Source organism: Bufo bufo, chromosome 1, assembly GCF_905171765.1.
Source record: "Bufo bufo chromosome 1, aBufBuf1.1, whole genome shotgun sequence".
NCBI lineage: Eukaryota > Metazoa > Chordata > Amphibia > Anura > Bufonidae > Bufo > Bufo bufo.
Window position 1 is genome coordinate 524897571 of NC_053389.1, and position 15781 is coordinate 524913351.

At 40.4% G+C, this 15781-nt stretch overlaps 1 protein-coding gene across 6 annotated transcripts in view; it reads right to left on the reverse strand.

Annotated features, from left to right (window-relative positions):
• The window catches only part of CADPS2 (calcium dependent secretion activator 2), a 786809-nt gene that overhangs the window by 353766 nt on the left and 417262 nt on the right, over window positions 1-15781 (reverse strand). For all 6 annotated transcript variants that reach the window (XM_040411689.1, XM_040411674.1, XM_040411680.1 and 3 more), the window contains exon 16: window positions 8943-9066. In XM_040411689.1, coding sequence (XP_040267623.1) covers window positions 8943-9066 — 124 coding nt within the window. The remainder of the gene's footprint in view (window positions 1-8942; window positions 9067-15781) is intronic.

The window sequence follows — 15781 nt, forward strand, 5'->3', positions numbered from 1 at the left end:
CGAACACACCCCCTAAGACATACATTTGGAGACTAAATGAGACATTACTAGACGACCAACAAGTAAAAGAAAAAATTTAAAATAAACTAAGGGAATTTTTCTCTATTAATAGCTCCGAGGCAATATCCTCACATATACTTTGGGAGGCCCATAAATCAGTGATCAGAGGCGATTTCATCGCAATTGCATCTCACGTAAATAAACAAAGACGTGCTAAGGTTGCGGAACTATATAATAGAATTGCTGAGTTGGAATCTTCCCATAAAAAATCTCAAAATAAACAACATTTATTGGAACTTTCCGCTACTAGAGTCAAGCTTAAGGAACTCCTAAATAAGAAGTCAGCTAAGTTATACCTGTCCCTTCAACAGAAGTTTTTTGCCCATGGAAATAAGCCCACTAAGTTCATGCTAGCACTAATAAAACAACGTAAAAGGAAATCTAGGATTGCAGCTATTTTAAATGAACATAAGATACTAGTGAAAAAAGATACTGAGATTGCAGAAGCTTTCCAAAAATTCTATTCAGAGCTATATAATATAGATGAATCTGACACCACCGCCCTGAAAGAAGAGAAAAGAAAGTTATCCAAAGAATTTCTTAGCAAACTACACCTTCCGTCTTTGTCATCAGAACAAGCTAGCGGCCTATGTGCACCAATAAAACTCGCTGAGATATCTGACACTATAAAAAAAAATGGCTAAAGGTAAATCCCCCGGGCCTGATGGCCTCCCAATGCTGTATTATCTCTCATTCAAAGAGATTTTAATGCCACATCTACTTAAATCCTTTAAAGGGCTTCTGTCACCCCACTAAAGTCATTTTTTTTTTTTTTGGGCTAGTTAAATTACTTATCCTGCGATATATGAAAATATAATGGTGTTACTTACTTTGATTCAGCAGTTTCTTCTAAAAACGAACTTTTATAATATGTAAATTAGGTCTCTACCAGCAAGTAGGGCGGCTACTTGCTGGTAGCAGCTGCAGAAAACCGCCCCCTCGTCGTGTTGATTGACAGGGCCAGCCGGGATCTCCTCCTCCGGCCAGCCCTGTCGGCATTTTAAAAATCCAGCGCCTGTGTTCATTCTGCGCAGGCGCTCTGAGATGAGGAGGCTCGCCTCCTCAGAACTCCCTCAGTGCGCCTGCGCCGATGACGTCTTCTATTTCGGTGACGTCATCGGCGCAGGCGCACTGAGGGAGTTCTGAGGAGGCGAGCCTCCTCATCTCAGAGCGCCTGCGCAGAATGAACACAGGCGCGCGATTTTTAAAATGCCGACAGGGCTGGCCGGAGGAGGCGATCCCGGCTGGCCCTGTCAATCAACACGACGAGGGGGCGGTTTTCTGCAGCTGCTACCAGCAAGTAGCTGCCCTACTTGCTGGTAGAGACCTAATTTACATATTATAAAAGTTCGTTTTTAGAAGAAACTGCTGAATCAAAGTAAGTAACACCATTATATTTTCATATATCGCAGGATAAGTAATTTAACTAGCCCAAAAAAAAAAAAATGACTTTAGTGGGGTGACAGAAGCCCTTTAATGAAGCACTTTCGGGTAAACCCTTTCTTCCACAGACTGTCAACGCACATATCACTCTGATTCCCAAACCACAAAAGGACCCGAACCTATGCTCCAGCTACAGACCTATATCTCTGTTAAATTTAGATATAAAAATGTATGCTAAGATATTGGCTAACAGGATTAAACCCTTATTGAAAGACCTCATTCATCCTGACCAAACAGGATTCATTCCTGGGCGCGAAGGTAAAGATAATACTTATAAAGTCATAAACTCTATCGCATTAGCAAAAAAGACTGGGGTTCCTTTTGTGGTTCTGGGAACAGACGCTGAAAAAGAGTTTGACAGAGTGGCCTGGCCTTTCATTAAAAACACTTTATCTAAGTTGGGCTTCCCCCCCCCCCCCCTTTCATTAAGGCCATATTTTCAATGTATGTCTCCCCAAGTGCCAACATTAAAGTCAATGATATTCTCTCTAAACCTGTCCTGATAAACAATGGAACAAGACAGGGTTGTCCACTATCACCTCTACTCTTCATTCTCACAATCGAACCTCTCTTACAATTCATTAGACAAACTGTAGAGATAAAAGGTTTGGACTGTGGAAATTTAGAGATCAAACAAGCAGCATATGCCGATGATCTACTATTAATGATCTCCAACCCTGCACAAGCATTCCCGGTCATTATTAAGACCTTTACCACTTTCGGCTTTATCTCAAACTTCAAGATAAACCTGTCCAAATCGGTAGCAATGAATATTACTCTCCCACTCAAGCCTTTACAAAAACTCAAAGAAAACTCCCCCTTTGAATGGACATATTCCTACACAAAATTTTATAATTAATTATAAATAATTAATTGTTAATATTACGCCAGAATCAAATAGACTTTATGAGGCAAATTTCCCTCCTTTATGAAAATCCATACCTGAAACACTAATTTCATGGTCCCCCTCCTTTATTTCCTGGATAGGTAGGCGCAACATTTTTAACTCTCTAATAGTTCCCAAAATCACATATCTAATGCAAGTTCTCCCAGTAAATTTGCCAAGTAGTTTCTTTGACTCCTTTAGGAAGATTTGTTCCTCTTATGTCTGGGGAAACACAAAACCTAGAATCTCAAATAAGATTCTACTTCGTCCATTCCCAAAGGGAGGTATTGATTCAATCAAAAGATATCATAAGGCGGTTCATTTAAACAGAATCATTGACTTGTTAAGGAGACCAATACATAAACTTTGGATTCCTGTAGAAGAAAAACTTGTAGGATGCCCGATTAGACCCCTATTATTATTATCAGAACCCGGTAAGACTATTAAAAGTTTTTCAAGAGATCTTCTGATGTTAGCTACATTGTCTATCTGGAATAATCCAGAAATAAGAGGAACTTACATATCGTATCCCTCCCCACTTTTAACTATAAACGATTGCCTCGGCATCAACTCTGATAGATCCCTTATCTTGCCCCCCCAAATACATAACTCCACTCTCCCGCCTCACGAACTATTAGATAATGAGGGTACCTTTCTTAACCTCATCTCTGTAGCAGCAAAATTTAAATTAAAAAGTTTTAACCAGCTGCAATTTTCATACCTAAAATCCGTCATTAATCCTATTCTATTAAATAATCAAGCTACTATACCACTAACATGGTTTGAAAAACTTGTTGCACAATCGCTATATCCAGTAAAGATTATTTCCAGTGTATCTAGGAATTTAATTTCAACGGAGCAATCTTCCCCCCTTTACTTTTTAAAGGAATGGGAGAAAGATCTAGACGTAAAATTCTCTGATAAAGAAACTCAGAATTTTTTAAGTACTCCCAAGAATATATCCAGATGTGTAACCATACAAGAGAATGCCTACAAAATCCTCACAAGATGGTATTTAACCCCGGTTAGACTGAGTAAGATGTATGAAGGCACTTCAAACTGTTGCTGGAGATGTCTTTCTGGTAAAGGGTCCTTTTTACACATATGGTGGTCATGTCCCAAAATTAAAATCTTCTGGGACTCTGTTTTTAATATAATAAGGAATATTCTGGAATTAAATGATGATCTACTCCCTGGCAATCCAGGAATAGCTCTTCTGACTCTATTACCCAATCCTTTAGCAAACCTGAAACTTTCCCTCCCGAGAGTTTTATTGGCAACGGCTAGGTTACTAATTGCTTCCAACTGGAAATCAACTACATCCCCATCAGTTTCTCAATGGAAAGGGAAAGTCGAAGCTCTAGCAAGATTAGAAGAATTATCACATTGGGAATTACGCTCACATCATAAATTTACTAAAATCTGGCTTCCCTGGACAGCTAGGAAAGATACCATGAACCCGCTCTTAATGAAGGAGCTGGATATTCTGAGTTCCTAATTACCTTAGTCATTGAGTATTTTCGTGATCATTTTCACTGAGTAATTATAGATATGTCTGCAAGGTCCTAATACTGGCTGCCCGGTCTCTCTATAGGTACCCCCGCTACTTGTTGGTCTGTAATCTCACTGCCTACAAAGAGTCAGATACTTAATAGATTTTCTGGTCATTTGTACCTATTACCCTTTCCTTTATCCTTTCTCACTTCCTCTCCCCCCCCTCCCCTTCCTTTCCCCTCCCCTGTTTCTCTGTTCTCAACAGTTTCTTCGTTGGATTACTGAGCTCATTTGAATACACTTCATATTAGTACTGTACATCGTGTAGCTTATATGAGAAAGACAGGTGTATTCACTCTAGCCCAAATTAGTGGAATTCGTCTCGCCTGCATTATGCTAGGGTCTTTTCTAGCCTTAATTTAGCCAATCAAATGGTTAGTTCTCCCTTTGCCGCTTATTAAAGCTCCCACCTAGCCTGTGAGAAGTCTTTTTCATTTATGATATACGCTTAGGCCCTGCTGATGAAGTGAAATGTATTATTATTATTCTGCATAAGAACTCTGCTTTTATCCACTTCATTGATGAAGCATTGTACTTCTTTGGTTTGCATACCATTGTTTGTAATTCTTTTACTTGTTACAAAATCAATAAAAAGAATTTTAAAAGAAAAAGAAAAGATGTCCACCCTATATCAGGCTCTGTGTGATAAAACTGACCTGTTACTTTTATTCCACAGGTCAGTATGAATCCGGCGATACCTTATATGTATAGTTTTTCTTGCGTTTTGATAGTGATAAAAAAAATAAAAAAGTTGGAAAGAAATCAGTAAGACAATTTTGTCACCCTATTTTGACCCCTATAACTTTTTTGTAATTATGTGTACGGAGCTGTATGGGGGCTAATTTTTTGTGGGGTGATCTGAACTTTTCACTGATCCCATTCTGGGGTGTGTATGACTTTTTGATCACAGAAAATAAACCAACCAAAAATGGCGAATCTGCCATTTGGATGTTTTTTTCTGTTTTGCTGTTTGCCGTATGGGGAATATATATTTTTATAGTATGGGTGTTTTCGCACATCGCGACACCCTTGACGTGTATTATTTTTTTCTAGTTCTTTCATTTTTACTTTGGGAAAAGAGGGTGATTAGAATTAATTTATTTTTACACTTTTTTATAGTTCCCATAGGAAACTATAACAATCAATCACCTGATTGCTATTATCATAAATTCCAATGCACTTGCATTGGAATCTATGATGATTTTACTAGTTTCCTATGGAGCACTATTACAGGCAAGGGCTCCATAGGAAATACTATGCAGCAGCCTCCTGTTAATCATAAAGACAGAGGCTGCTGCATACATGCTCCTGCTCCTCCGATCGTCACACAGGGGAGCCGGAGCACCACGAAAGTGCGCACTTTCGGTTTCAGAGCGCTCATATGTATCTGAAAAGTTAAATGTCCACGATTGGCATTACTGCCGGTTGCGGACATGAGCCGCGGGTGTCTGCTAAAAGAAGCGCTGGGCGTGAGTGGGTTAATGAAGATGGACTTGGTAGAGTCGTCGTCCGGGAAGGAGATCCATGTAAAGCAATTTTTTGCATGCTGGGAGAGCTTCATAGATATACTGCCCCTCCAGGTTAGAAGATGCATTCATGAATGATTTCAACTCACTTCCTGGTATCAGACACATGTCTTATTAAACAATCCGCCAATCTCAGAGTTTTAATTCTACTTGAGGGCTCAGCGGGGGTCCCTGCGCGCCACGTGCTTGCTTGGATTCTAATGCCACTAACTGTGGAGGTGAGGTGAACATGTTGGGCTACTGTTATGTTCTAATCACCTTGCGGTTTGCAGGGAGTCAAGTTATGGTTTCTGTACTACTAATCCCCCATAACTCATCCTTTCCCTTACTCCCCTTCTAAAAACCGACTGATGTCAGAAGGTTGACGCAATAGCTCCTATATATTACTCTGATTGTCTATGTTGGGACTTTTATCGAAGGCTTACTGTAAATGATGCTGTAAAGTACTACTTATCATATCACACTGTATGTACTCCTTTACTATGTCAACCTGTTGTACAGACAATACTTGTCGATGCAGTGTCCTAGAGATAACTTAATTTTAATATGCGTGTAAGTTTGTACACACCTATATTGCAATTAATTTAATAAATGTTAAGTTTTAATTCAGATTCACAGTAACACAGCAAAGATTATTACTATTTTGGTGAATGAGTACACGAAAGGCTCCTGGCACCGGAATTCTTTTTCCCTGAGCTGTGATCATATTTTCAATTGTGACTTTATTATGATTTACAATATATACCAATAAGAAGACAACACCAAACAAAGTAAATTTTGCACAATAATAGCTTAACCCCTTACTGACCAAGCGTTTTTCTTCCTTTTTTCATCGTCACGTTCCAAGAGCTATAACTTTTTTATTTTTCCGTCTATATAGCTTTATGAGGGCTTGTTTTTTTGTTGGACAAGTTGTAGTTTTTAATGGTGCCAATTTGGGGTGCACATCACTTTTTGATTAACTTTTATTAACTCTTTGTGGGAGGGAGATGGTAAAAACAGCAATACTGCCACTGAGTTTTTAAGTTATAAAATTTTACGGCATTAATTTTTCGGAATAAATAACATATCATCTTTATTGTCTGGGTCAGTACCATTACAGTGATACCAAATACATATAGTTATTTTTACATTTTACTACTTTTTTTGGAATAAAAGCATTGCTGCTTCCCAAATATATTTTTTATTTTTATTTCTATGGAGGTGTGTGAGGGCTTGATTTTTGCGGGACGACTTGTATTTTTATTCATTGGTATCATTTTGTAGTAAATGGCACTTTTTGATCGCTTATTATTACTTTTTTTGGTGGCAACTAAGAATAAATTAGGAATTCTGTCTTTTTTTCTTTTTCTTACAGCGTTCACCGCAGGGGATAATTTACATGATATTTATGTAGTCCGGGTCGTTACGGACGCGGCAATACCAAACATATGGGGAGGATATTTTTTCAAAATTTTTTGCGGGGTGCCGATGGGAGACAGAGAGAGTCTGCTGCCTCTGTCAGCACTTTACATGCGGTGGGCGCCATTGCCCACGACATGTAAAGTGTTAAACAGCTCGTATCGGCACTCCTGCCAATCCAGACTGTTAGAGCAGGGCCACGGCTTTCGGGGGCCCCTGCAGTGCTTAAAGTGGGCCGCCGCAAAAAAGCGGCAGCCCAGCCTAAGGCCTCTTAGAGGCCGCCGTAAAAAAACAGCTTGGGTGGTCACTAAGGGGTTAATAACATGAAGGAATTATTAAGTGGTTACTTAAATACATGGTCAACGATGTCACGCAAGCTTACTTAGCCCAAAAGTTGTGACTTTTTATGATTTGACACCACTGACTCAAGTTTTGAAAAGTGAGCTTGGTTAGCTATATTGAGACGTAGTACCAGATTTAAAAAATTTGAAGCCAGAGCTGAACCCGGACCTGGGGTGCACCACTAATGAGGCCAGGTGAGGTGATCGCCTCAGGCAGCAACAGGTAGGGACAAGATGGGGGCAGCAGAATGGCAATGGGCAATGAGCGATTTCATTGTGGCAAAGGGGTTAGGTTAAGAAATTGGCATTGGGTGGGGGGTTTCAGTTTTCGTCTCAGGCATCAGAAAGGCTAGGTGCACCCCTGATCCGGACACAGACCCTTCTTCCCTCATTGAACATGAAGGAGTGGATCATTGCCCTGCGCTATATCACGGGAATGGGAATGCTAGACTGAGACTTCCGCCTAGCAGTGAGCCCGGTGACATCACCAGCACTAATGGTCGGTCTTTAGCACTGTCCTAGCCTGTAAAACTGCCTAGGGCAGCACTACAGACTGCCCACTAGTGTCGGTGACATCATCAGAATCACTGCTGGGCAGAAGTCTCCCCCTAGCAATGTAAAATGTAAACAAAACAGCCCTTGCTCTGCCCGATGTAGGGCAGGGCAAAGGAAGCAATGGAGAATGAAATCCTGAAATCTGAACCAGGACAACCCCTTCGATACTGGAGTTTTTATTTTATTTAATTTTTCTTCCCTATCTTCACGAAGCCATAACATTTTTATTTTTCCATTTACATAGCCATATGTATGTAGGCTTGTTTTTTGTGGGACAAGTTGCACTTTCTAATGCCACCATTTATTATGGCACAAAATGTAGTGAGAAATGGGAGAAAAATTCCAAATGGGGTGGAATTGGAACAAAAATGCAATTCTGCCACAGTTTTAAGGGTTTTGTCCCTACGGCTTTCCCTATGAGGCAAAACAGACATGTCTCCTTTATTCTCTAGGTCATGTCGATTACAACAATACCACATATGTGGAGGATTTTCGTGTTTTAATACAAAAAAAAGAAAGTTTGCATTTTTTTTTACATTTACATATTCTGACTAAAATAACTGTAAAAAAAATTAATAAATTAAGTCTACCAACTAGATAATTAATTGGATAGTCATATAAGGTTACAATATCATGCATTAACTGTATAGGAACTGAGCATTTTCAATTTAAACCATGTTTTAACTTAAAGGGAACCTGTCATGTGGATATTTGATTATAATCTAACTAATTATATACAATCATTAACTACTAAAAAGTACCTTAGATGTATTCACTTACTGGTGTGACAGATGGTTACCTCATAATACACAAACAAAGATGCCACATGCCGCATGCTAATGGGCTGATTTGAGTCCGGCGTGATGTCATTGAGTCCACTGTATATTTAATTCAGAGCTATAGCCACTCCCCTGCCCACCTGCTGCTGATTCATATGGAAAATAACTGTCATTCAGCAGCAGGTGGGCGGGGAGAGTCAGAAGCTCATGAATATTCATGACTCATCATTATCAGCTGGAGCTTTTCAATACAAGATGTTGGCAGATTGACTGGGTGAATTAAAGAAAGTGACCCAGTATTTTGCTAAGAGAATCAGTCACTTACTTATGTTGCCCTTAGTTAGGACACCATAAAACTGGTGACAGGTTCCCTTTGTGTTCAATTTAAATTACAAACCTTCAATTTTGGCATATTCTGTAAGTCTGGTATAATTGATCAAGGCAGCTTTCTCAAGGCATCTTCTGACAACTTTCTTAACTTCATCAGCAGGTATGGGAGTCGCAATGTCTTTCATCAAAACCTTAATAATAATAAAGATACATATTTTTCACATTACTAGTTTTATTTAGATTTTGCAGTGCAGTTTACTCAATGAGTTATTGCTTTATCCAAAGTAAAGCAATGTTCTAAGTCACTTTTACCTTAAAAGCATTTATGTCTTGTAGAATGTCACTGCACCATGCAAGATAACTTTCTATGGCCACATGAAACCATGTCATAATGTACATTCTGTAACTAGAGAGCACTGGGGACAATTAGCAGTGTTGACAATGGAATGGAAAGGTATTGATGAGGCAAGTCAGTCAATTATAAAGTGTTTTATTACATTTAAAGTTCACAGACATGTGGTGTCTGGGATTACAAAAAAATGGCTCCTTCCAGAAATGGCTCCAATTTCTCCATGAGCTATGTCTCGTATGGCAGTTCAGCGCCATTCAAATAAATGTGGAAAGTTGCCATGCCATAGCTCCTGGAGTAGAACCCCACCCACCCACACTTTTGGAATCATTCATTGTAGCAAAACATATGTAATAAACTAATAAGATAAATTAGCGCAGGAGTAGTATATACAGATGTAGCAGATCTAAACATGTGTGATGTCATATCTCACCATGATGTCACAACACAAAGGCCGTTGAAAGCCACTGAAAAAGTCTATTACCATTTACTTGCCATGGCGTTAAGTGTCGTAGCAGCCCCCTACGTTATGAAGGTAATTAATGAATTTGGTCATCTGCCTGGTCTTGAAATTAATTGGCCGAAGTCGGTATATCTCCCCTTAAAACAGCGGAATGGAGAAATAATAGAAAGATATGGAGAACTACTCGCCGCCACAGAAATAGAGTATCTTGGGATAAAAATTAGTACCTCAGTACAGGACTTTAATAAATTAAATCTCATCCCCCTGCTGGATAAAATCAAAAATAAGATCAGAGTTTGGCAGAAACAGTCTCTTGGGCAGGCAGAAAGAATGGCGCTTATTAAAATGGTGCTTATTCCCCAAATTTTATATATTATGACGGCTTGCCCGACTTGGATCGATGATTCATATTTCAATCGGATTGAAAGGCTCTTTAACGATCGGATATGGGGCAGAAAAAAAGTCCGGATTAAGCAAAGGTTTAATGGCTGGCAGAGGAGAGGGGGGGAATATCCCTTCCATATATCCAGGGGTATTATATGGCTGCACAAATTCAATGGTGCATGGGACAAGGAGAGAATAGCCCTATACAATTCCTCACAAGAGATTATGAGGGGATCCACCGCGATATCTTTAGTATATTAGAAACTGGGTATTTAGCCACTCGAGGGAAATACTGCCCCATTAGTGGAATGTTACAGTTGGTATGGCATAAAATTAAGAAAATATTAGGGATTACACAGGGTTTAAGCTTTACCCCACTATGTCACAATTATAACTTAAAGGAATTCTTGAAAATAGAAGAGAACACATATTGGCAAAAACGGGTAATAGTTTTAGTTTCGCACTTAACTGAGTCCGGGAGTATAAGAAAACCAAAAGAAATGCTTCCCGACTTCCAACCAGATAATATATTTTGGTTTAGATATGCACAATTACAGCACGCATTTATAAGTATATATATAAAAAAAAAAAAAACATCTTTTAAAAGGTAGTAGACTATAGTTTCACGGATTATTGTTATCAATGGAAAGACACAAAAACTTCCATATCTCAGGTATATAAACAGATTAAAGATGGATTAGCTAACTCGACACATTTCAAAAGTGAAAAGCAGTGGGAATTAGAGATAGGAAACGGCACTAGTATTAACCGGGTGAGGGTATATAAAAATATAAACTGGGCAACCACATCTGCCAACTTTAGACATATACAATTCAAAATCGCTCACAGGTTGCATTATACCCCATTACAAATTGCAAGGATGTATGGGAAAACGGAATCTAAGTGCCCTAAATGTCAAATAGGTAAGGCCGATTTCATGCATATGATTTGGAGCTGCCGAAAAATTCAGAAGTACTGGGTAGAAATTTAAGTTACTGTCTAGCAAACTGGATAACGTCCCGGAAATGGGAATTGAGCTTGCGGTATTGGGAACTCTTGTAGCTGAGGATATTAATAGACACAAGTTTGAGGCCTGGCTGAAAGGTATGTTACTAGACAGAGTTATAATCACAAGAAAATGGGGCTCCTGTGATTCCCCCACCATAACAGAATGGAAAAATTTGATGGACAAGACTAGCCACTTAAGGACCACAGGTTTATACCCCCCTAAAGACCAGGCCCTTTTTTACAAATCGGCACTCCACAACTTTAGCGGTTTATTGCTCGGTCATGCAACTTACCACCCAAATGAATTTTACCTCCTTTTCTTCTCACTAACAGAGCTTTCATTTGGTGGTATTTCATTGCTGCTGACATTTTTACTTTGTTATTAATCGAAATTTAACGATTTTTTTGCAAAAAAATGAAATTTTTCACTTTCAGTTGCAAAATTTTGCAAAAAAAACGACATCCATATATAAATTTTTCTCTAAATTTATTGTTCTACATGTCTTTGATAAAAAAAAATGTTTGGGTAAAAAAAAAAATGGTTTGGGTAAAAGTTATAGCGTTTACAAACTATGGTACAAAAATGTGAATTTCCGCTTTTTGAAGCAGCTCTGACTTTCTGAGCACCTGTCATGTTTCCTGAGGTTCTACAATGGCCAGACAGTACAAACACCCCACAAATGACCCCATTTCGGAAAGTAGACACCCTAAGGTATTCGCTGATGGGCATAGTGAGTTCATAGAACTTTTTATTTTTTGTCACAAGTTAGCGGAAAATGATGATTTTTATTTTTTTTTTCCTTACAAAGTCTCATATTCCACTAACTTCTATGAACTCACTATGCCCATCAGCGAATACCTTGGGGTGTCTTCTTTCCAAAATGGGGTCACTTGTGGGGTAGTTATACTGCCCTGGCATTCTAGGGGCCCAAATGTGTGGTACAGTAAGTAGTTTGAAATCAAAATGTGTAAAAAATGACCGGTGAAATCCGAAAGGTGCTCTTTGGAATGTTGGCCCCTTTGCCCACCTAGGCTGCAAAAAAGTGCCACACATGTGGTATTGCCGTACTCAGGAGAAGTTGGGGAATGTGTTTTGGGGTGTCATTTTACATATACCCATGCTGGGTGAGAGAAATATCTTGGTCAAATGCCAACTTTGTATAAAAAAAATGGGAAAAGTTGTCTTTTGCCAAGATATTTCTCTCACCCAGCATGGGTATATGTAAAATGACACCCCAAAACACATTCCCCAACTTCTCCCGAGTACGGAGATACCACATGTGTGACACTTTTTTGCAGCCTAGGTGAACAAAGGGGCCCATATTCCAAAGAGCACCTTTCGGATTTCACCGGTCATTTTTTACACATTTTGATTTCAAACTTCTTACCACACATTTGGGCCCCTAGAATGCCAGGGCAGTATATCTACCCCACAAGTGACCCCATTTTGGAAAGAAGACACCCCCAGGTATTTCGTGATGGGCATAGTGAGTTCATGGAAGTTTTTATTTTTTGTCACAAGTTAGTGGAATATGAGACTTTGTAAGGGAAAAAAAAAAATAAATCATCATTTTCCGCTAACTTGTGACAAAAAATATAAAATTCTAGGAACTCGCCATGCCCCTCACGGAATACCTTTGGGTGTCTTCTTTCCAAAATGGGGTCACTTGTGGGGTAGTTATACTGCCCTGGCATTTTCCAGGGGCCCTAATGTGTGGTAAGTAGGTAAATGACCTGTGAAATCCTAAAGGTGCTCATTGGAATGTGGGCCCCTTTGCCCACCTAGGCTGCAAAAAAGTGTCACACATGTGGTATCGCCGTATTCAGGAGAAGTTGGGCAATGTGTTTTGGGGTGTCTTTTTACATATACTCATGCTGGGTGAGAGAAATATCTCGGCAAAAGACAACTTTTCCCATTTTTTTATACAAAGTTGGCATTTGACCAAGATATTTATCACACCCAGCATGGGTATATGTAAAATGACACCCCAAAACACATTGCCCAACTTCTCCTGAGTACGGCGATACCAGATGTGTGACACTTTTTTGCAGCCTAGATGCGCAAAGGGGCCCACATTCCTTTTATGAGGGCATTTTTAGACATTTGGATCCCAGACTTCTTCTCACGCTTTAGGGCCCCTAAAATGCCAGGGCAGTATAAATACCCCACATGTGACCCCATTTTGGAAAGAAGACACCCCAAGGTATTCAATGAGGGGCATGGCGAGTTCATAGAATTTTTTTTTTTTTGGCACAAGTTAGCGGAAATTGATTTTATTTTATTCTCACAAAGTCTCCCTTTCCGCTAACTTGGGACAAAAATTTAAATCTTTCATGGACTCAATATGCCCCTCACGGAATACCTGGGGGTGTCTTCTTTCCGAAATGGGGTTACATGTGGGGTATTTATACTGCCCTGGCATTCTAGGGGCCCTAAAGCGTGAGAAGAAGTCTGGAATATAAATGTCTAAATTTTTTTACGCATTTGGATTCCGTGAGGGGTATGGTGAGTTCATGTGAGATTTAATTTTTTGACACAAGTTAGTGGAATATGAGACTTTGTAAGAAAAAAATAATAATTTCCGCTAACTTGGGCCAAAAAAATGTCTGAATGGAGCCTTACAGAGGGGTGATCAATGACAGGGGGGTGATCAATGACAGGGGGGTGATCAGGGAGTCTATATGGGGTGATCACCCCCCTGTCATTGATCACCCCCCTATAAGGCTCCATTCAGATGTCCGTATGTGTTTTGCGGATCCGATCCATGTATCCGTGGATCCGTAAAAATCATACGGACATCTGAATGCAGCCTGACAGTTGGGGTGATCAATGACAGGGGGGGGTGATCAATGACAGGGGGGTGATCAGGGAGTCTATATGGGGTGATCACCACAGTCATTGATCACGCCCCTGTAAGGCTCCATTCAGACGTCCGTATGCGTTTTGCGGATCCGATCCATCTATCAGTGGATCCGTAAAAATCATGCGGACATCTGAATGGAGCTTTACAGGGGGGTGATCAATGACAGGGGGGTAATCAATGACAGGGGGGTAATCAGTGACAGGGGGTGATCAGGGAGTCTATATGGGGTGATCAGGGGCTAATAAGGGGTTAATAAGTGACGGGGGGGGGGTGTAGTGTAGTGTAGTGGTGTTTGGTGCTACTTTACTGAGCTACCTGTGTCCTCTGGTGGTCGATCCAAACAAAAGGGACCACCAGAGGACCAGGTAGCAGGTATATTAGACGCTGTTATTAAAACAGCGTCTAATATACCTGTTAGGGGTTAAAAAAAATCACATCTCCAGCCTGCCAGCGAACGATCGCCGCTGGCAGGCTGGAGATCCACTCTCTTACCTTCCGTTCCTGTGAGCGCGCGCGCCTGTGTGCGCGCGTTCACAGGAAATCTCGGCTCACGCGAGATGACGCAAATCGGCGTTAGCGTAGCCTGGGGGAGCCGCCACGATGACGCCTTTCGGCGTTACAGTTGCGGCAACTGGCTAGAATCTATGAAAAAAATCTATGTCTATCCAAAAAACAGTTATCACGCTGGGAAAGGATATGGGAGAACTGGACATAGTTGGAGGAGGCAGGCCAACAACCCCTATACTCTAAACTCTCGTGGCCAAAAGTTTTGAGAATTACATAAATATTTGAAATTGGAAAAGTTGCTGCTTAAGTTTTTATAATAGCAATTTGCATATACTTCAGAATGTTATGAAGAGTGATCAGATGAATTGCATAGTCCTTCTTTGCCATGAAAATTAACTTAATCCCCCAAAAAACTTTCCACTGCATTTCATTGCTGTCATTAAAGGACCTGCTGAGATCATCTCAGTAATCGTCTTGTTAACTCAGGTGAGAATGTTGACGAGCACAAGGCTGGAGATCATTGTCAGGCTAATTGGGTTAAAATGGCAGACTTGACATGTTAAAAGGAGGGTGATGCTTGAAATCATTGTTCTTCCATTGTTAACCATGGTGACCTGCAAAGAAACGCGTGCAGCCATCATTGCGTTGCATAAAAATGGCTTCACAGGCAAGGATATTGTGGCTACTAAAATTGCACCTCAATCAACAATTTATAGGATCATCAAGAACTTCAAGGAAAGAGGTTCAATTCTTGTTAAGAAGGCTTCAGGGCAACCAAGAAAGTCCAGCAAGCGCCAGGATCGTCTACTAAAGAGGATTCAGCTGCGGGATCGGAGTGCCACCAGTGCAGAGCTTGCTCAGGAATGGCAGCAGGCAGGTGTGAGCGCATCTGCACGCACAGTGAGGCGAAGACTTTTGGAAGAAGGGCAGCAAAGAAGCCACTTCTCTCCAAAAAAAACATCAGGGACAGATTGATCTTCTGCAGAAAGTATGGTGAATGGACTGCTGAGGACTGGGGCAAAGTCATATTCTCCAATGAAGCCTCTTTCCGATTGTTTGGGGCATCTGGAAAAAGGCTTGTACGGAGAAGAAAAGGTGAGCGTAGCGCTTGGCATGACACATCAGTCCTGTGTCATGCCAACAGTAAAGCATCCTGAGACCATTCATGTGTGGGGTTGCTTCTCATCCAAGGGAGTGGGCTCACTCACAATTTTGCCCAAAAACACAGCCATGAATAAAGAATGGTACCAAAACACCCTCCAACAGCAACTTTTTCCAACAATCCAACAACAGTTTGGTGAAGAACAATGCATTTTCCAGCACGATGGAGC